The sequence below is a fragment of the Enhydra lutris genome, unplaced genomic scaffold (assembly GCF_002288905.1).
Source record: "Enhydra lutris kenyoni isolate GAN:26980312 unplaced genomic scaffold, ASM228890v2 scaffoldscaffold71, whole genome shotgun sequence".
Classification (NCBI taxonomy): Eukaryota; Metazoa; Chordata; class Mammalia; order Carnivora; family Mustelidae; genus Enhydra; species Enhydra lutris.
The window spans coordinates 6,865,164-6,886,195 of NW_019154155.1; the positions used below are offsets into that span (position 1 = coordinate 6,865,164).

Sequence of the window (21,032 nt, forward strand, 5' to 3'; positions counted from 1 at the left end):
GAAATTAAATCAGTAATAAAAATTCTCCTAACAAAGCCAAGTCCGGGACCAGATGGTTTCACAGGGGAATTCTATCAGACATTTAAAGGAGAGTTGATACCTATTCTTCTCAAAGTGTTCCAAAACACAGAAATGGAAGGAAAACTTCCAAACTTCTTCCACGAATTCAGCATTACCTTGATTCTAAAACCAAAGTTCCCACTAAACAGGAGAATTCAGGCCAATATCCCTGATGAACATGGATGAAGTAATTCTCAACAAGATACCAGCAAACTGAATCCAACATTACATTAAAATAATTATTCACCACAATCAAGTGGTATTTATTCCTGGGCTATAGGCGTGGTTCAATATTTGGAAATCAATGTGATACACCACATAAAAGAAAGGGTAAGAAACACATGATTCTCTCAATAGAGGCAGCAAAAGCGTTTGACAAAATATAGCATATTTTCTTGATGAAAACCCTCAACAAAGGATAGGTGGAACATACCTCAACATCATAAAGGCCATATACAAAGGAACCACAGCTAATATCACCCTCAGTGGGAAAAAACTGAGAGCTTTTCCTCTATTGTCAGGAAAAAGGGATGTCCACTCTCACCATTACTATTTAATATAGTACTGGAAGTCTCAACCTCAGGAATAAGACAACAAAAACAAATAAAATGCATCCAGGGTTGCCACCCAGATGTGTCCATTAAGCATCTGTCTTTGACTCAGGTCATGATCCCAGGGTCCTGGGATTGAGCCCCATGTCCTGTTCCCTGCTCATTGGGGAGTCTCTTTCTCCCTCTTCCTCTGCCCGTCCCCTCCTCTTGTGCTCCCTTTCTAATTCTGCTCTCTCTAATAAATAAAAATTTATTAAAAAGAAGAAAAATTAAAGAGGGCACATATTGCATGGAGCACTGGGTGTAGTACATAAACAATGAATCTTGGAACACTGAAAAAAAAAAAGGCAGTCAAATTGGCAAAGAAGTAGTCAAACTTTCACAATTTGCAGACATGATCCTCTATGTAGAAAAACTTGAAAGACTCCACCAAAAAAATTGCTAAAACTATTATATGAATTCAGCAAAGTAGCAGGATATAAAATCACTGTACAGAAATCTGTTTCATTTCCATACACCAATAATGAAGCAGCAGAAAAAGAAATCAATGAATCAATCCCATTTACAACTGCACCAACCCATAAGATACCTAGGAATAACCCTAACCAAAGAAGTAAAAGATCTGTACTTTGAAAACTATAGAACACTAATGGAAGAAACTGAAGTTGACACAAAGAAATGTGAAAAATATTCCATGCTCATGGATTGAAAGAGTAAATATAGTTAAAATGTCTATGCTACCCAAAGCAATCTACACATTCAACGCAGAACACCACCAGAATTTTTCAGAGCTAGAACAAAGAGTCCTAAAATTTGTATGGAACCACAAGAGACCCCCAGTAGCCAAAGCAATCCTGAAAAAGAAAACCAAAGCCTGAGGCATCATGAATCCAGACTTCAAACTCTATTATAAAGCTGTAGTCATCAAGAGAGTATGGTACTGGCACAAAAACAGACATGTAGGTCAATAGAACAGAACAGAAAACCCAGAAATGGACCCACAACTAATCCAACTAATCCAACTAATCTTTGACAAAGCAGGAAAGTATATCCAATGGAAAAAAGTCTCTTCAACAAATGGTGTTGGGAAAACTGGACACCCATATGCTGAAGAATGAAAGAGGCCCACTTTCTTACACCATACACAAGAATAAATTCAAAATGGATGAAAGGCCTAAATGTGAGACAGGAAACCATCAAAATCCTAGAGCACTACAAAGGCAGCAATCTCTCTGACCTTAGCCACAGCAAATTCTTTTTTTTTTTTTTTAAGATTTTATTTATTTGACAGACAGAGATCACAAGTAGGCAGAGAGGCAGGCAGAGAGAGAGGAGGAAGCAGGCTCCCTGCTGAGCAGAGAGCCCGATGCGGGGTTCGATCCCAGGACCCTGAGATCATGACCTGAGCCGAAGGCAGAGGCTCCAACCCACTGAGCCACCCAGGCGCCCCACCACAGCAAATTCTTAACTAGACACATCTCTGGTGGCAAGTGAACAAAAGCAAAAATGAACTACTGGGACTTCATCAAGATAAAAAGCTTCTGCACAGTGAAGGAAATGATCAACAAACCTAAAAGGCAGGCTACAGAATGGGAGAAGATATTTGTAAATGACATCTGATGAAGGGTTAGTATCTAAAATCTATAAAGAACTTATCAAACTCAACACTCCAAAAATAAATAATCCAGTTAAGAAATGGGCAGAGACATTAACAAGTATTTTTCCAAAGAAGACATCCAGATGGCTAACAGGAGCATAAAAAGAGGCACAACATCACTCATCATCAGGAAAATACAAATCAAAATTGTGATGAGATATAACCTCATGCCTGTTAGAATGGGTAAAATTAACAACATAGGAAACAACAGATTTCGGCGAGGATGCAGAGAAAGGGGAAACCTCTTACTCTGCTGGTGGGAATGCAAACTGGTGCAGCCACTCTAGAAAACAGTATGGATGTTCCTCACAAAGCTAAAAGTAGAACTACCTTAGGATCCTGCAATTGCACTGTTATTTACCCAAAGGATAAAAAAAATACAGATTTGAGTACATGCACTCTGATGTTTACAGCAGCATTATCAACAACAGCCAAACTATGGAGAATGCCCAAATTTCCACTGACTGATGAATCAATAATAAGATATGGTATATATTTATAATGGAATATTACTCAGCCATCAAAAAGAATGAAATCTTGCAACAACATGGATGGAGCTAGAGTGTATTATGCTCAGTGAAATAAGTCAGTTAGAGAAAGACAAATACACGATTTCACTCATATGTGGAATTTAAGAAACCAAACATATGAACATAGGGGAAGGGAAAAAATTGAGTGAGGCAAGCAAACTATAAGAGACTCTTAATTACAGAGAACAAACTGACAGTTGATGGCAGGGGATGGGATAAATGCGTGATGATAAGTATTAAGGAGGGTACTTGTTATGATGACCACTGGGTGTTATATCTAAGTGATGAATCATTAAATTCTAAATTCTACTCCCCAAACCAATACTACACTATATGTTAATTAATTAGAATTTAAATGAAATTTCAAAAAAGGAGGATGTAAGCATAAAAAGTCAAACCTAGAGTTTAAGAATAAGATTTCCTGTTACATTTTCAATCAGCAACTAATCATTTAGATTACATACTTCATTAGGTGAGACAACGTGCTTAACTTGAACAGCATAGAGTTCTTCTGGGGGAGGCAGAGATGAAGGCAAATATGGTGGTAAAATAGGAGTCTCTGTTTCAGACAAAAGCAATTCCTAAAGCACCACAAATAAATTCAAATTTCAGAATGACTATTACAGAAATCTAGTACATTATTAAAATTCAATAAAATTCATTACACTGCCAATTTATTTTCAATTAGCAGAAAGCAAACTCTCTTAGATAATGGATACCACAAAATGATTCTGTTTTAGTAGGACCAAAATGTGAGTAAAGACCTTTAACACCCTTTTGTTCCCTCAATTAAAAAAAATTTGTGTTAAAACATTCATATAAATATATGTTTATGTATACCTATTTACCTATACACATAAAACTCCAGAAGAATGGCTAACAAACAGCTAACAGTAATTGCTACTCAATTATTTGAGGTATAGAAAGGGGTACATTTTTCTATTCACATTTCTATAGTATTCCATTTATTTTTAGAGTAAGTACATATTTTACAGTAAAGACAAAGTAATATGGGGCATCTCGGTGGCTCAGCTGGTTAGGCAAATGTCTTCAGCTTGGGTTATGATCCCATGGGACCGAGTGCCACACTGGATTCCTTGCTCCCACAAGAGCCTGCTTCCTCCTCTCCCTCAGTCTGTGTCTCCTTTTCCTTCTGCCTGCCACTACCCTTGCTTGTGCTCTGTCAAATAAATAAATAAATAAAGTCTTAAAAAAAAAACCAAACCTAAAATAATATATGAAATGCCAAAAGAAGATTTAAGTTAAAATCATCAAAAAAAGTTTGCTCTCTTTAAACTCTGAAAAAAAAAAAAAAAAAGTTAGGTGATTCCCAAGAGGAACCTGGCAGTCAGCAGTTGTTAAAAACAAAAACATAAAAATGTAGGTGGTGTTTAAGAAAGTTTAAAGAGTTTTAAATATTGTAATTAGCATAAAAAGTAAAATGATCACATTCAAACTAGATTAGTTTATTACTATTTATATTTCCAAACTGGTGACAAAACAGAACAAAACCTATCTGAACCACTTAGTAGCATTCAGTGAACACTGATTACTGACTGCTATATTACTGATTTGTTATGAAGCACTTTATACTACATTTGTTATTTTTATAATCACAGAAATAAAATTCTACTTATAAATAATTGGAACTTTCATTAAAACTCTTACTTCCTGCCCCAAAAAGCACAAGTGGAAAAAAGAAAGCATATATACTAGACTTCACCAAGATTAAAAATTTTGGTGTTTTAGGGGCATCTGGGTGGCTCAGTTGGTTTTAAGTGTCTGCCTTTGGCTCAGGGTCTTACTCAGCCAGGAGTCTACTTCTCCCTCTCTTTTTGCCTCTCTGCCCCATTTGTGCTCACTCTTTCTCTTTCTCTAGTAAATAAATAAAATCTTAAAAAAAAAACAACCCTAGAACTTTGGTGTTTTAAAGGATACTAATAACAAAGTGTAAAGACAACTCATAGAATGGAAGGAGATGTCTGCAAATCATGTATCTGATAAGGGACTTATGTATAGAATATGTAAAGAACTCTTACAGTTCCACAAAATCAACCCAACTAAAAATGGGCAGAGGAATTCTTTTCATTATTTTCTACTTTTATTTTCCTTTTTTTCCCGGTTTTATTGAGATATAATTCACACACAACATTGTATTAGTGCAAGGTATACAACGTAATGATTTTAGTATATGTATATAACTGTAAAATGAACACAAGTTTAGCTAACATCAATCATTTTCTGATGAAAACATTAAAGATCTACTCTCTTAGCAACTTTCAAATATACAATACAGTGTTAACTATAGTCATCATGTTGTATATTACATCCCCAGGACTTTGGAAGTTTATATCTTTTGATTGCCTTCACCCATTTCCCCCATACACTCATCCCTGGCAACCACCAATATTTTATCTGTATTTGAGTTCAGTTTTTAAGATTCCACATATTAGCGAGATCATATAGTATTTGACCTACTTCACTTTGCATAATACTTTCAAGGTCCATCCATGTTGTCACAAAAGGCAGGATTTCCTTTTTATGGCTGAAAAGAACACTATTTCATTGTGTAAAGATATATATGTGTATGTGTATAACATACACCCACACCCTACATCTTTATCCATTCATCCACTGATGGACACAGGCTGTTTCCATATCTTGCTATTGTAAATAATGCTGCAATGGACATACGGTGCAGTTACTTCTTTAAGATAGTGATTTTGTTTCCTTTGGATATATACCTAGAAGTGAAATTGAGAAGGGTAATTCTAATTTTAATTTTTTGAGAAACCTCCATGTTGTTTTCCATAATGGTTGTACCAGTTTACATTCCCTCTACTGGTACACTATGGTTCCCTTTTCTCCACGTCCTTGCCAGCACTTCTTATCTCTTGTCTTTTTGATGACGGTCATTCTAATATATGTAAAGTGATACCACACTGTGGTTTTAAATTTCATTTCCCTGATGACTGATGATGCTGAGCACCTTTTCATGTACCTGTTGGCTATCTGTATGTCTTCTTTGAAAAAATGTCTATTTAGTTCTTCCGCCCACTTTTTAATCAGATTGTTTATTTTTTACTATTGAGTTGTGTAAGTTCTTTATATATTTTGGATGGTAATGCCTTATCAGATATAGGATTTGCAAATATTTCCTCCCATCTGTAGGCCACCTTTTTGTTGTGCAAAAGCTTCTTGGTTTGAGGTAGTCCCACTTGTTAAAATTTTGTTTCTGTTGGCTTTGCTTTTGGTGTCAAATCCTGGGCAAAGTACTTGAACAGAGATTTCTCCAAAGAAAATATATAAATGGCCAAAGAGCATATGATAAGATTCTCGCCATCATCAGTCATGAGAGAAAAGCACATCAAAACCACAATGAGATACCACTTTATACCTATGGGTGAGAAACAAGTCAGATAACAAGTGTTGATAAGGATATGGGAAAAAAATGGAACCTTGTACATTCCGAGTATATAAGTAAAATGGTGCATCACTTTTGGAAAACAGTCTTGTAGTTCCTTAAAATGGTAACTAGAGTCACCATATGACTCAGCAATTCCACTAGTGGGAGTTAGGTCCATACCAAAGGAGAAGGAAAAATAGATGTCTACATAAAAACTTGTATGCAAATGTTCACAGCTTTATTCACAACTGCAAAAAGATAGAAACCCAACAGATTGTCCATCAACAGAGGAATGCATAAATAAAATGTGGTATATCCATACAATGGAGTATTATTCAGCAATAAGAAGGATACATACTACACTACAACGTGAATGAAACTTGAAAATGTTATTCCAGCTAAAGAAGCCAGTTACAAGGGGCTATGTATTATATGATTCTCTTTATTTTATAACATTTCCAAAATTGGCAAATCCAGAGAGACAGAAGATTAGTGGTTTCCAGGACACTGGGAAAGGGAAAAATGGGAAGTGACTCCTGTTGGTATGGAGCTTCTTTTTGGGATGATGAAATGTTATGGAATTAAATAGCTGTGATGACTGCACAACTCTGACTATACAAAAAAACCACCGTATTGTACAATTTAAAAAGGTAAATTTTATAGTATGTAAATTATATCTCAATAAAGCCGTAATAAAAGAAAATGCTTACTTCCTGATCTTATATTAGATCCTTTGTACTGATGAAGTGTCCAAAGTTTCCAAAATATTTGGGTTGAAACTTACCTCAAATCTTATTTCCCATCTTTCATCCTCGTACTTTTTATTGTAATCTGCTAGCTTCTGAAATAATATAGTATTGTTAATAAATAAACCATCTTCAACTATATAGTATTTTTAAGGCACTTTCATATTTCATCCCCACAAAAACTGGGTGCATGTTCTTGTTGGCACTCATTTAGTTATTCTGTGTTAACTATGGGAAAATCTACTGTTCTGGAGTAATCTTAATAGTGCAATAATAAGAATCCTCAAATTATGTTAAATACATGTCAGTAGTAATTACAGTTAACCTTTGAACACCATGAGGGTTTGGGGTGAAAATCCACATATAACTTTTGACTTCCTGAAAACTTAATTACTAGTAGCATACTGTTGACTGGAAGGCTTACCAATAACAAAAAGTTGATTAACACATATTTCATAAGTTATGTGTGTTATATATGTATTCTTAGAATAAAGTAAGCTAGAGAAAAAAAAGTGTTATTAAGAAAATCATAAGGAAGAGAAAATAAATTTACAGTCCTGTAAAAAATCCACATGTAAGTGGACCTAAGCAGTTTAAACCTGTGTTGCTCAAGGACTAGCTGCAGTTTATTATGAGAGAGAAGAAATTCTTACATATTTTAAAAAAATGTTTACACTAAAGAGTACAACTAGAAGGGAGGGACTTAGTAATCTTTATAAAACCAGTTTAACAGATGGTATACCTTTATACAAATACACATGCATGCACATCAACACACATACCACACACACCCTTCTGCTCATAAGAAAAAAACTGACAAGAATTACGTGTATAAAGTAATATCACAGTTTCTATGTGAAGAAGAAAGTTTTCTATATTGAACTGAACATTCAATGTTTGGTTGTGTACTGTTATGAACAGGAATATTTAAAAACCTAACAAGTAAACTGTAAGTCTAGAAATAAAAATACCTTGCTATATAAAAACATATCTATAATAGGTTAGTTATGTTTTTAAAAATATTAAGAAACAGTAGCACTGGGAAACTGGAGAGGGCTATTTATTGAAATTAAGCTTAAAATCCAGCTCTGAGTTTCCTGTAAAAAGGCAAAATGGAGGAAATGTTATAATGTCAAATAAAAGGAAAAAAATTATCTGCTGAGAGAATCCTTTTCTAGCAGTGAATTCTATTAGCACTTTATAATTTACATTTCTACATTCAAACAACATTAGATAACATATGGCCTTTTCACTAAGTTTAAAGATATGAAACATTAATTGAATCTTAGTGCAACTGAAGTCTTTTTTAGGATGTTTATAAAGCATGATACATTGCTTTCTCAACAAATAATTGATAATTCTCTATACTTTCTTAACATATCAGACACATAGAACTGTACTAAAGACTTGAAGTGTAAGGCGCTATATGACATTTTATCCAGAATTTGTTTTTCTATAGTTTAGATTTTTATAGAAAAATAGCTCACTTACTTCTTTCAATATCTCTTCAGAATGCTCAAAAGTACAATACTTATGGTATGCCATAAAATAAGAAAGTGACATTCCATCAAAGTAGAGATGAATAGATAATTTCTCCCATGGGTTTTCAGGTAATTCCTATTTAAGTTCAACAAACAAGATTATTACTATAAAAATGAAGTCTGTTTGAAGATTAAAATTTTAGGGTAGACAAATATGAAATTAGATTTCTAATGACCACAGTATTACCAGTTTGGCTAGCTGCTCATTTCATAAAATTTTCTTCCTAGTATTTTGGAAGGTTATAAAACAGCAATTCTACTACCATGGTTTCTTTAAAATATGCTTACATGTCCATAAGGTAGAGAGTTTTCTAGTTATTTATAAAAAAATTACAGTAAGGCAATGAATTAGGTACTAGAAGGAAGCTATAGATGAATTTAAGAGATGCCTCACTTTACAAAACTCACAGTGTTGAACACAAGTTGACAAGCCATAGTCTGTGGACCAAATCTGGCCTGCCACATGTTTTTGTATGGTGTGTGAGCTAAGAAGGATCTTTACATTTTTAAATGGTTGAGAACAAAATAAAAAAATAATATTCTATTGCATGTGGAAATTATATGAAATTCCCAAATTTAAGTATTCATAAATAAAGTGTTATTGGAACAGAAAAAAAATTACATCACCTTTAGATGATACTAATAATTTATACTAAGTAGAAGGAGAAAGAAAAGATATGTCCAGAGGTAAAGAAATGAAGTTCTGTTAAAAATCCAGAAATGGCAGGAATCAGAAGAAATTCATGACTATATAGAAGGAGTTATGAGAATAGCTTTAAAATTCTTAAGTCCATTTAACATTTACCAGGTACTGAACATGTACATAGCTTAGGTACCATATACACTTGGTACCACCTTAGGCCTACTGTCTCTACTGAGTTACTGTAATTGCCTTCCAGGAGATCTTCCTGCTCCCTATCTTTTTTACTCTCCAGTAGCTCCACTACTACACTTAGTGTAGCAGACTGGAAATACTAGAATGCAAGGGTAGGTCATGTTACTCCTTTGATCAAATCCTCAAGTGGCTGCCTGGGTCAGCTTGAGAGCTAAAACTTTCACAAATCTCCCCCATCTCCAACTCTTCTCTGTCTCGCTCCTTCTACTCCAGCCCTAGTGGCTTCTCTGCCAATCCCTTTAACACTCCACCAGGAGTGTTCCTGCTTGGAGCTCTTTGCACTGTTCTCTGGAGAGCTGCATGGTTTGTCCTCTCACCATTTTAAAGTCTTTACTTATCTCTCATTTTTTGCAGTGAGGTCTTCCCTGACCACTGTATTTAAAATGTTACCTTCTCCTGGCCCCACCCTCCCCATCAGCCTTTCCTTCTTTATTTTCTTCCTAGCACTTACCACGATCTAATATACCTTATATGTTATGTTTTTAATTTTGTTTCCCACCACTAAAATGGAAACTCCGTAAAGGCAGAAATTTGGCTCTTCAGTTCATTGTTGTACCTCCAGGCTAAGAACAGAGCTCAGCTGATAAGAAGTACTCAGTATTTCTTAGTAGTATATAAAAGACACAGAAGCAAGTCTGGGTAAGTTCTGGTATGGCAGTAAGGGCTGCAGGGCATGCACGTTCACGCTTTCTGACATTTTAAGCAGCCTTGGGTATACTACAAATTGCTCTCCTGTGTTAAGCTAAGCAGCAGAGAAAGCTACCTTGATAAACTAAAAAATTTCAACTGCCATGACTTTCCACAGAGGCTATAAGTAACCAGACAGGGGCTCGTGATACTAATATCAGCAACAATAAAGCTTCTCTACTGTTTTATGTAAGTGGGTCTGTGGTTCTTGGTAAATCTTTATCATCCTATAATTACAACTTTCATACAGAAATACTTTCCTTACAGTTTTGTACCTTACTACTGGAATCCTCAAACACAGCTGCAGATTAAACTTATCACCTCACTGCTTAGAAAACTCCAATAGGGCTCCAATGATTGACTTTTTTGGTGGTTATTTATTTTTTATTATGTTATGTTAGTCACCATATAGTACATCACTAGTTCTTGATGTAGTGTGCCAATGGTTGACTTTTACCTCTCCTAAATCCGATTCACCACTACTTTCCCCTCATAAAACCCCTATTAATCTAGCCATTATAATTCTATTATTATTACATTCTATTATTCTAGCAACTACTTCCTCAATGTGCCATGCTCAGTTCTGTCTCTCTGTGTTTACTTGTGCATTCCATTTCCCTGGTCAGGAGAAATTTTCCATCTTTTCTTACCATCTCTGAATTCCTATCACACTTACTCTTTTTTTTTTTAAACTTAATTTTACTTTTTCAGTGTTCCAAGATTCATTGTTTATGCATCACACCCAGTGCTCCATGCAATACGTGCCCTCCTTAATACCCACCACCAAGCTCATCTATCCCACTACCCCCTCTCCCCTCCAAAACCCTGTTTTGTTTCTCAGAGTCCACAGTCTGTCATGGTTTGTCTTCCCCTCCAATTTCCCCCAATTCACTTTTCCTTTCCTTCTCCTAATGTCCTCCCGTGTTATTCCTTATGCTCCACAAGTAAGTGAAACCATATAACTGACTCTCTCTGCTTATTTCAATCAGCATAATGTCCTCCAGTTCTGTCCATGCTGATACAAAAGTTGGGTATTCATCCTTTCTTATGGAGGCATAATATTCCATTGTATATACGGACCACATCTTTATCCATTTGTCTGTTGAAGGGAATCTTGGCTGTTTCCACACACTTACTCTTTTTATCACTTGGCTCTCGGCATGTTACTTTGTAGTGTGTAATTTTTAGGTTTTTGTCCCGTATCTAGTTGTTTCACTAACTAGATAAGTTCTTTGAGGGCAGGAATTACCTGCATCTAACACAGTGCTACATACACAGTAACATCCTGAAAACTACTACATGTGCTTATAAGCAATTCCAGTTCTTTGATGCTGCTCCCTGTTGCTGACAAAGAATCTTTCAGATTACTGACTTTAGTATTTATGGAAGTTCTCAGGAACTTGCTCAAAATTAGGTTTATTTAAAACAAGCCTAGAAACCCAAGTGGTAAGTTTTCCTTATTAATGAATAAATTATATTCACACAGGAACATGGCTCATCATAAAAATATCCCTCAAATTATGTTACTGATAACACTTTATAGCAAATAATTTAAATCCACAATATATGCTGTAAATATACATTACCATAATGTGAATTTCCACCTCTCTCTTTGAAAGCAGTTCCTGAAGGAGTTCTATTGCATCTGGTTGCCACACATTCCCAACCTATTTGGGATTAATAAACTCAGATTCTTTCACACTTTCAAAAAATAGGACAAAGCAGAAGGCAGATAAAGGAATACAAAAGTAGCCATACCCAGGTTAACAGTAGATAATAGTATAAAATATACAAGTAGTTTTAAGAGAATATCATGGGTATATGATAAAAATGATCTGAAGAAACTAATAATTTGCCTGGGGTTCCACAATAGTTTTCTCTTGAAGCATTTAATGCTTTAAAATTATAAACCTACATTAAAAACAAAGCATCACAAAACTTTTTTTTTAAACACCAATATGTCAACATGGTTCTTTCCTAATGCCTATGATATGTATTTACTAAGGAGCAGGGATTGTTGTGTTTTTATGTTAAGAGGTTTACATGGCAAAGAATTGGGGCCTCCTGCCAGAAGCCACTGAGGAGCCTCAACCTGCCAATGCCACGTGAAAGCTATCTGGAGGTGGCTCCTCTATTCCAGTGAACCCTTAGATGCCTGAACCTCTAGTGGATATTCATTGCAGCATCACTAGGGATCCTGAGCCACAGAAAAAATTTTTTTAAGATTTTATTTATTTGAGAGAGAGAGAGCATGAAAGGGGCGAGGGGCAGAGGGAGAAGCCAGCTCCCTGATGAGCAGAGGGCCTGAGCCACAGAAATTTTATGAGGGAAGGTAAGTTTGTTGTTAATTTAGTCCACTAAGTTTTAGCTCAATTTGTATGAAACAAGAGAGAATTAAAATGCCATTCCTTTATCTGATTTCCAGCTTCCAATCTGTTACGATTTTATTTGATGAAAAAATAGCTATATTTTAACAATCTTACACTTTCCCATCTATGAAGATATTAGGTTTCCTCACTTATTATATGATTTTTTATATCCTTCAGTACGATTTTGTAGTGCTCTTCATAAAGGCTTTAGTTGTCTTATTAAACTTATTTCTAAGTATTTTATTATTTTTGCTGCAACTGAAAGGGATATCATCTTACATTCTAATTTCTAGAAAATTATTGTTAATAAAAAAGACAGTATTTAAGATTAATCATCCCACAAATTACAATTTACTCACAGGTTTGGTATTATAGAGATGACATGGAATACAAAACTGGGGTGTATCAGGGTATAGTAAAATAGGGTAAAGATGACATTGTGGAATTTTCTCGGTAAATCCATGATCCAAATATTGTACCTGAAACAGGATAAATAAAATTTATAATTTAAATTTACTATTAAAAACTAGGGGCCAGAAGGGCCTGAAATACCACACATTCTAGAAAAATATCTAAATCTGGATTTGAATAATCTCCAGCAAAAAAACCCCAAGAACTCCCTCATCCCATGTTTGTATTAAATTTCATTGTCAGAAGTTTCTTTATGCATAAACTGAAGTTTTTTTTTTTTAAAGAGAGTCTTATTAGATTTATACATTCCTTAAGAATTTCTTTTTGAAGACAATTTAATTTTGTTTCTCCAAGTATTTTAAAAGCACTGATTTACATTTAATAAAGGAATAAATTGGTTTGTTTTCTTGTTGAATTTTAAGAGTCTTTTGTACACTTTGGATAATAGTCCTTTACCAAATGTATCTTTTGCAAATATTTTCCTGCAGCGTGTGGCTTGTCTTCTCATGCTTTCGATGCTGGCTGTAACAGAGGGGAAGTTTTTAATTTAAATTATCTATTTTAATTTAATTTAATTTATCTATTTTATCTATTTTAATTTAAATAAGCCCAGCTTATCTCTTATTTCTTTTGTGGGACATGTCTTTGGTGCTATATCTAAAAAGTCATTACCATACCCAAGGTCACTGAGGGTTTCTCTGCTATCTTCTAGGAGTTTTATAGTTTCGTGTTTTACATTTAGGTGTGTGATCCATTTTGAGTTCATTTTTGTGAAGGGTGTAAGAGTGTAAAAGTCTAGATCCATGTGGATGTCCACTTGTTCCACCAGCATTTGTTGATAAGACCATCTTTGCTTAGTTGTATTGCCTTTACTTCTTTGTCAAAGATGAGTTGACTACATTTACATGGGTCTATTTCCAGGCTCTCTATTCCATTCCATTGATCTATTTGTTGTTTTGCTAATACCACATTGTCTCCATTACTATAATTTTATAGTAAGTCTTGCAGTCAGGTGGCATCAGTCCTCTGACTTTTTGTTATTTTCCTTTAATATTTTGTTGACTCTTCTGGGTCTTTTGTCCCTCCATATAAACTTTAAAATCAATTTGTTAATATCCACAAAATAACCTGCTGTGATTTTGATTGGGATTGCATTGAATCTATAAATCATGTTGAGAAGAACTGACATTTTGACAATAGTCAGTCTTCCAATTCATGAACATGGAATATCCCTCTGCTCATTTTGATTTTATTCATCAGAGTTTTGTAGTTTTCCTTATACAGATTTTCTACATATTCTGTTACAGTTATACATAAGTATTTTGTTTTTGGATTGCTAATGTAAATAGTGTTGTATTAATTTCAGTTTCTACGTGTTCACTGCTGATCTACAGGAAATTGATACTTTTGTATGTTAACCTTATATCCTGCAACCTTACTATAATTGCTTATAGTTCAGGAATTTTGTTGATTTTTTTTGCCTTTTTTAGATAAACATGTCATCTGTGAACCAAGTTTTATTTCTCTCTTCCCAATCTGTTTATCTTTTATTTTCTTTTATCTTATTCCATTACCTAGTACTCCTCGTATAATGTTGAAAAGGAGTTGTAAGAGGGAACATTCTTGTTTTGCTCCTGACCTTAGTGGGAAAGTCTTGAGGTTCTCACCATTAAGTATGATGTTAGCTATAGGTTTTTCGTTGTTAGTTTTTATCAAGAAGGAAGTTCCCCTCTGCATCTATTACAGTTGTGTGTGGATTTTTTTCTGGTTGTTTGTTTGTTTGTTTTTTAGCATCAATGGGTATTGGATCCTCTCAAACGCTGCTACATCTACTGATATGATCATATGATTTTTCTTTTTTAGCCTGTTAATGTGTAGATTACATTAACTGATTTTCAAATGTTGAGTCAGCCTTGAATACCTGGGATAACTTCCATCTGGTCATGACATATATATAATTATTTTTATACATTATGGATTTGATTTACTAATATTTTGTTGAGGATTTTTGCATGTATATTCCTGAGACACTGGTGTGTAACCTTCTTTTCTTATAATGTCATTGCCTGGTTTTGGTATTACAGTAATGCTGGCCTCATAGAATGAATTAGGAAGTCTTTCCTAGTCTTCTATCCCCTGAAAGAGATTGTAAAGAAGATGTAAAATATCTTCCCTAAATATTTGGTTGAATTCACCAATGAACCCATGTGGGCCATGTGTTCTTGTTTTAGAAGGTTATTAATTACTGACTCAATTTATCAGATATAGGCCTATTCAGATTTTCTATTTCTTCTTGTGTGAGTTTTGGCAGATTGTATCATTTAAGGAATTTGTCCAGTTCATCTAGGTTATCAAATCTGTAGGCACAGAGCTATTCATAGTATTCCTTAGTTTGTTGATATCTCCTTTCATTTCTGATATTAGTAATTTGTGTCCCCTTTTTTCTTAGCCTGGCTGGAAGCTTATTCATCTTTTCAATGAAATGACTTTCAATCTCATAGCTTTTATTTTTTGATTTCCTGTTTTCAATTTTATTGATTCCTGCTCAAGTTATTTTTTTTCCAGTTTACTATGGATTTAATCTTTCTAAGGTGGAAACTTGGAAAATTGATTTTCCTTTTTTACTGTATTATGTAAGTCACCATACATCATTAGTTTTGGATGTACTATTCCAAGATTCATTGTTTACATATAAAACCCAGTGTTCCACACAATGCATGTGTTCTTTAATATCTCCCACCAGGCTTATCCATTCCCCACCTCCCTCCCCTCAGTTTGTTTCTCGGAGTCCACAGTCTCTCATGGTTCATCTCCCCCTCCGATATCCCCCAATTCACTTTTCCTTTCCTTCTCCTAGTGTCTTCCATGTTATTCCGTATGTTCCACAAGTGAAACCATATAATTGACTTTCTCTGCTTGAGTTATTTCACTTAGCATAATCTCCTCCAGTCCCATCCATGTTGATGCAAAAGCTGGGTAGTCATCCTTTCTGATGGCTGAGTAATATTCCATTATATATATAGACCACATCTTCTTTATCCATTTGTCTGTTGAAGGGCATCTTGGCTCTTTCCATAGTTTAGCTATTGTGGACACTGCTGCTATGAATATTATTGGGGTACCGATGGCCCTTCTCTTTACTACATCTCTATCTTTGGGGTAAATACCCAGTAGTGCAATTGCAGGGTTATAGGGTAGCTCTATTTTTAATTTTTTAAGGAATCTCCATACTGTTTTCTAAAGTGGCTGCACCAACTCGCATTCCCACCAACTGTGTAAGAGGGTTCCCCTTTCTCCACATCCTCTCCAACACTTTTGTTTCTTGCCTTGTTAATTTTTGCCATTCTAACTGGTGTAAGGTGGTATCTCAATGTGTTTTTTTTTTTTAAAGATTTTATTTATTTATTTGACAGAGATCACAAGTAGGCAGAGAGGGGGGAAGCAGGCTCCCTGCTCAGCAGAGAGCCCAATGCGGGGCTCGATCCCAGGACCCTGCGATCATGACCTGAGCTGAAGGCAGAGGCTCTAACCCACTGAGCCACCCAGGCGCCCCTCTCAATGTGGTTTTGATTTGAATTTCCCTGATAGTTAATTATGATGAACAATTTTCAAGTGTCTGCTAGCCATTTGTATGTCTTCCCTGGAGAAGCTATCTGTTCATATCTTCTGCCCATTTTTTGACTTATCTGTTTTTTGGGTGTTGAGTTTGAGTTTTTATGTATCTTGGATATCAGCCCTTTGTAGTGTCATTTGCAAATATCTTCTCCCATTCCTTGTGTTGCCTCTTTGTTTTGTTGACTGTTTCCTTTGCTGTGCAGAAGCTTATCTTGATGAAGTCCCAAAAGTTCATTTTCACTTGTTTCCCTTGCCTTTGGAGATATATCTTGAAAGAAGTTGCTGTGGCTGATGCTGAAGTAGTTATTGCTTATATTCTCCTCTAGGATTTTGTTTTTAAGATTTTATTTATTTGACAAACAGAGATCACAAGTAGGCAGAGAGGCAGGCAGAGAGAGAGAGAGAGAGAGAGAGAGAGGAGGAGGAGGCAGGCTCCCTGCTGAGCAGAGAGCCCTATGCGGGGCTCGTTCCCAGGACCCTGAGATCATGACCTGAGCAGAAGGCAGAGGTTTTAACCTACTGAGCCACACAGGCGCCCCTCCTCCTCTAGGATTTTGATGGATTCTTATCTCATATTGAGTTCTTTCATCCATTTTGAGTTTATCTTTGTGTATGGTGTAAGAGAATGGTTGAGTTTCATTCTTCTGTACATGGCTGTCCAATTTTCCCAGCACCATTTATTGAAGAGACTGTCTTTTTTCTACTGGGTATTTTTTCCTGCTTTGTCGAAGATTATTTGACCACAGAGTTGAGAGTCCATATCTGAGCTCTCTACTCTGTTCCACTGGTCTAAGTGTCTGTTTTTGTGCCAGTACCAGGCTGTCTTTGGGATCACAGCTTTGTAATAAAGCTTAAAGTCAGGCAACGTGATGCCCCCAGCTCTTTCTTTTTCAGTATTTCCTTGGTGATTCAGGGTCTTTTTTCTGATTCCACACAAATTTTAGGATTGTTTGTTCCAGCAATTTGAAAAACACTGATGGTATTTTGATCAGGATGGCACTGAAAATATAGATTGCTCTGGATTTTAATCTTTGTTCTTTTCTAATCTATTCATTCAATGCTATGAATTTTCCTCTACTCACTGGTTTCAGTGCATCTCATAAATTTTGACGTCTCACTTGAGGTGGGGAAGGGCAGAGAAAGAATATTAAGCAGGTTCCATACTGAGTGCAGAGCCTGATGCAGAGCTCGATCTCATGACCCTGAGATCATGACCTGAGCTGAAATCAAGAGTTGGACACTTAACTGTCTGAGCAACCCAGGTGCCCCTCATAAATTTGATAAGTGTTTTCATTTTCATTTAGTTCAAAATATCTCTAAATTTCTCTTGAAATGTCCTCCTTGACCCATGTGTTATTTAGAAATTCGTTGTTAAATCTCTATGTATTTTGGGATTTTCCAGTTATCCTTCTGTTACTGATTTCCTGTTTAATTCCATTCTGGTCTGAGAGCAGACACTGTTTGATTTCTACCCTTTTAAACTTAAGGTTTGTTTTATGGCTCAGAATGTGGTATATCTTGGTAAATGTTCAACATGAGCTTGAGAAGAATGTGTATTCTGCTGTTGTTTGATGAATTAGTCCAGGGATGCCAATTACATTCAGTCGATTGATGGTGTTTTTGAGTTCAACTACGTCCTTGCTGATTTTCTGCTTTTTGGACCTATTTCTGATAGAGGAGTGTTGAAGTCCACAACTATGATAGTAGGTACATCTATTTTTCTTTGTAATTCTATCAGTTTTTGCCTGATGTAGGTTCACTCTCTGTTGTTAGGCACATACACATTAAGGATTATAATGTCTTCTTGGAGAACTGACCCCTTTGTCATTATGTAATGCCCTTCCTTATCCCTGATAATTTTCCTGCTGAAATCTACTCTGCAATTATTATAACTACTCCTGCATTCTTTTGATTAGTGTTGACATAGAATATTTTTCTCTACTTATTTTTAATTGATATGTGTCTTATACTTAAAGTGAGTTTCTTATGGACAACATATAGTAATTTGGTGCATTTAAACTACTGATCTTCAAAGTGATTACTGATATGGCTGGATTAATATCCAGCGTATTTGTTACTGCTTTCTATTTGTTGCTTTTGTTTTCCACCATCCTTCTGTCTCTTGTGGTTTAAACTGAGCATTTTATATGATTGCATTTTCTGTTTGTGTTTGCTTAAAAAGTGTATCAATTATAGTTTTTAAAAAGCATTAAATCAAAAACTAATGATGCATTATGATTGCTAACTGAACTTATATTTACAAAAAAGAAAGTTGCATTCCCCCCTTTTTTCCACAAGGGGGGAAAAAGCATTTTTTAGTGGTTTCCATTCAGTTTGCTATTATAATGAATTATTATTATTATTAAACATTTTCATGAACCCAAGGATACTTTCAAATATCATTATGTCATTTTACAGGTATTATGAGTACCATATAATAATAATCCTAATTACTCTCTTCCATTCATTGTACCATTGTCATTGATTATACTTATATTTAAGCATGCATATATCTATGCATATGGTATAGGTATATGGTATATACATATGTAGTTGAATACATTGCTCCTATTACTTTGAACTATTATGCTACATCAATTAAGAATAAGAAAACTACAAGTTTTATTATTTATGTATATTTTAGAGAGAAAGCACAAGCAGAGAAGAGTAAAGGGAGGTGGAGAGAGAAAATCTTAAGTACGCTGTGCACTTAGTATGGAGCCTGATGTGAAGCTCAATATCATGACTCTGAGATCATGACCTGAGCTGAAATTTAAAATCAGACACTTAACTGACTGAGCCACCCAGGCACCCCACTACAAGTTTTATTTTATCTTCACTATTCCTTCTTCAGTTCTCTTTATGTAGATCTGAGTTTCTGACCTTTATTATTTTCTTTTTAAAGAATTTTTAAAAATATTTCTTGCAAGGCAGGTCTACTACAAGCTCAATTTTTGTTTCTCATTCAGTTTGAAGGGTAACTTCATAGGGTACAGAATTCTAGGTTGGTGGGGTGTTTTTCTCAAGATTTTAAATATTTTAATCCACTTTCTTCTTTATATGGTTTCTGAGGAGAAGTTGGATGTAATTCTTATCTTTGTTCCTCTATAGGTGAGGTGCTTTTCCCCCCTCTGGTTTATTTAAGGAGATTTTTTTCCTTTAACTTTCATTTTCTATAGTTTGAAATGATATGCCCAGGTGTATTTTTTTGTTTTGTTTTTGTTATTGCATTTATCTTAGTTGGTATTCTTTTAGCTCCTGGATCTGTGGTTGAGTGACATTAATTTGGGGGAAATTCTCAGTCATAATTGTTTCAAATACTTCTTTATTCCTTTACTTTATTCTCCCACAGTCCTTGGGTATTTGGTTCTGTTTTCTTCACTTTTCAATTTTAGAGATCTCTATTGATATACATATCATCTGTGTCTAGCCCATTAAATGAATTCTTCATTTTTCTTTATATAATTTCGATCTCTACTTTTCTTTTTTTCAAGTATTTTTATCTCTCTGCTTACACTGTGCATTGCTCTTGCACATCCTATTATATCCATGAGAGGCCTTAGCATATTAATCATAGATATTTTAAATTCTTATTCTAATAATCCCATCATCCCTGTCAGGTCTTGTTCTGATATGTCTCTGTCTATTCCAGTCGTCTTTTTTTGCCTTTTTAGCATGCCTTGTGATTTTTTCCTTTTTTAAAACTTAAAATTTATTTGGGTTTAATTGATATATAGCATCATATTAGTTTCAGGGACACAGCACAATGACTTGATTTTTATATACACTGTGAGATGATCACCACAATAAATCTAGTTCATATCCACTGCCTTACATAAATATTATTTTTTTATAAACATATAATGTATTATTAGCCCCAGGGGTACAGGTCTGTGAATTGCCAGGTTTACACACTTCACAGCACTCACCATAGCACATACCCTCCCCAATGTCCATAACACCACCCCCCTCTTCCGACCCCCTCCCCCCTGCCCCCCTGTTTGTTTTGTGACATTAAGAGTCTCTTATGGTTTGTCTCCCTCCTGATCCCATCTTGTTTCATTTATTCTTTTCCTACCCCCCAAAACCCTTCACGTTGCATCTCCACTTCCTCATATCAGGGAGGTCATATGATAGTTGTCTTTCTCCAATTGACTTATTTCGCTAAGCATAATACCCTCTAGTTCCATCCACATCATTGCAAATGGCAAGATTTCACTTCTTTTGACGGCTGCACAGTATTCCATTGTAGATATATATACCACGTCTTCTTTATCCATTCATCTGTTGATGGACATCTAGGTTCTTTCCATAGTTTGGCTACTGTGGACATTGCTGCCATAAACATTCGGGTGCACGTTCCCCTTCAGGTCACTGCATTTGTATCTGTAGGGTAAATACCCAGTGGTGTGATTGGTGGGTCATAGGATAGCTCTATTTTCAACTTTTTGAGGAACCTCCATGCTGTTTTCCAGAGTGGTTGCACCAGCTTGCATTCCTACCAACAGTGTAGGAGGGTTCCCCTTTCTCTTCATCCTTGCCAGCATCTGTCATTTCCTGACTT

The 21,032-nt window shown here is 35.3% G+C and overlaps 1 protein-coding gene across 1 annotated transcript in view; it reads right to left on the reverse strand.

Moving 5' to 3' along the window:
• Positions 1 to 21,032, reverse strand: part of LOC111159926 (ring finger protein 17) — a 162,528-nt gene that overhangs the window by 21,820 nt on the left and 119,676 nt on the right. The window contains exons 27-31 of the mRNA XM_022522609.1: positions 12,802 to 12,921; positions 11,660 to 11,740; positions 8,442 to 8,567; positions 6,989 to 7,045; positions 3,263 to 3,379 (exon numbers count right to left, since the gene is read on the reverse strand). Of these exons, the coding sequence (XP_022378317.1) occupies positions 3,263 to 3,379; positions 6,989 to 7,045; positions 8,442 to 8,567; positions 11,660 to 11,740; positions 12,802 to 12,921 (501 nt within the window). The remainder of the gene's footprint in view (positions 1 to 3,262; positions 3,380 to 6,988; positions 7,046 to 8,441; positions 8,568 to 11,659; positions 11,741 to 12,801; positions 12,922 to 21,032) is intronic.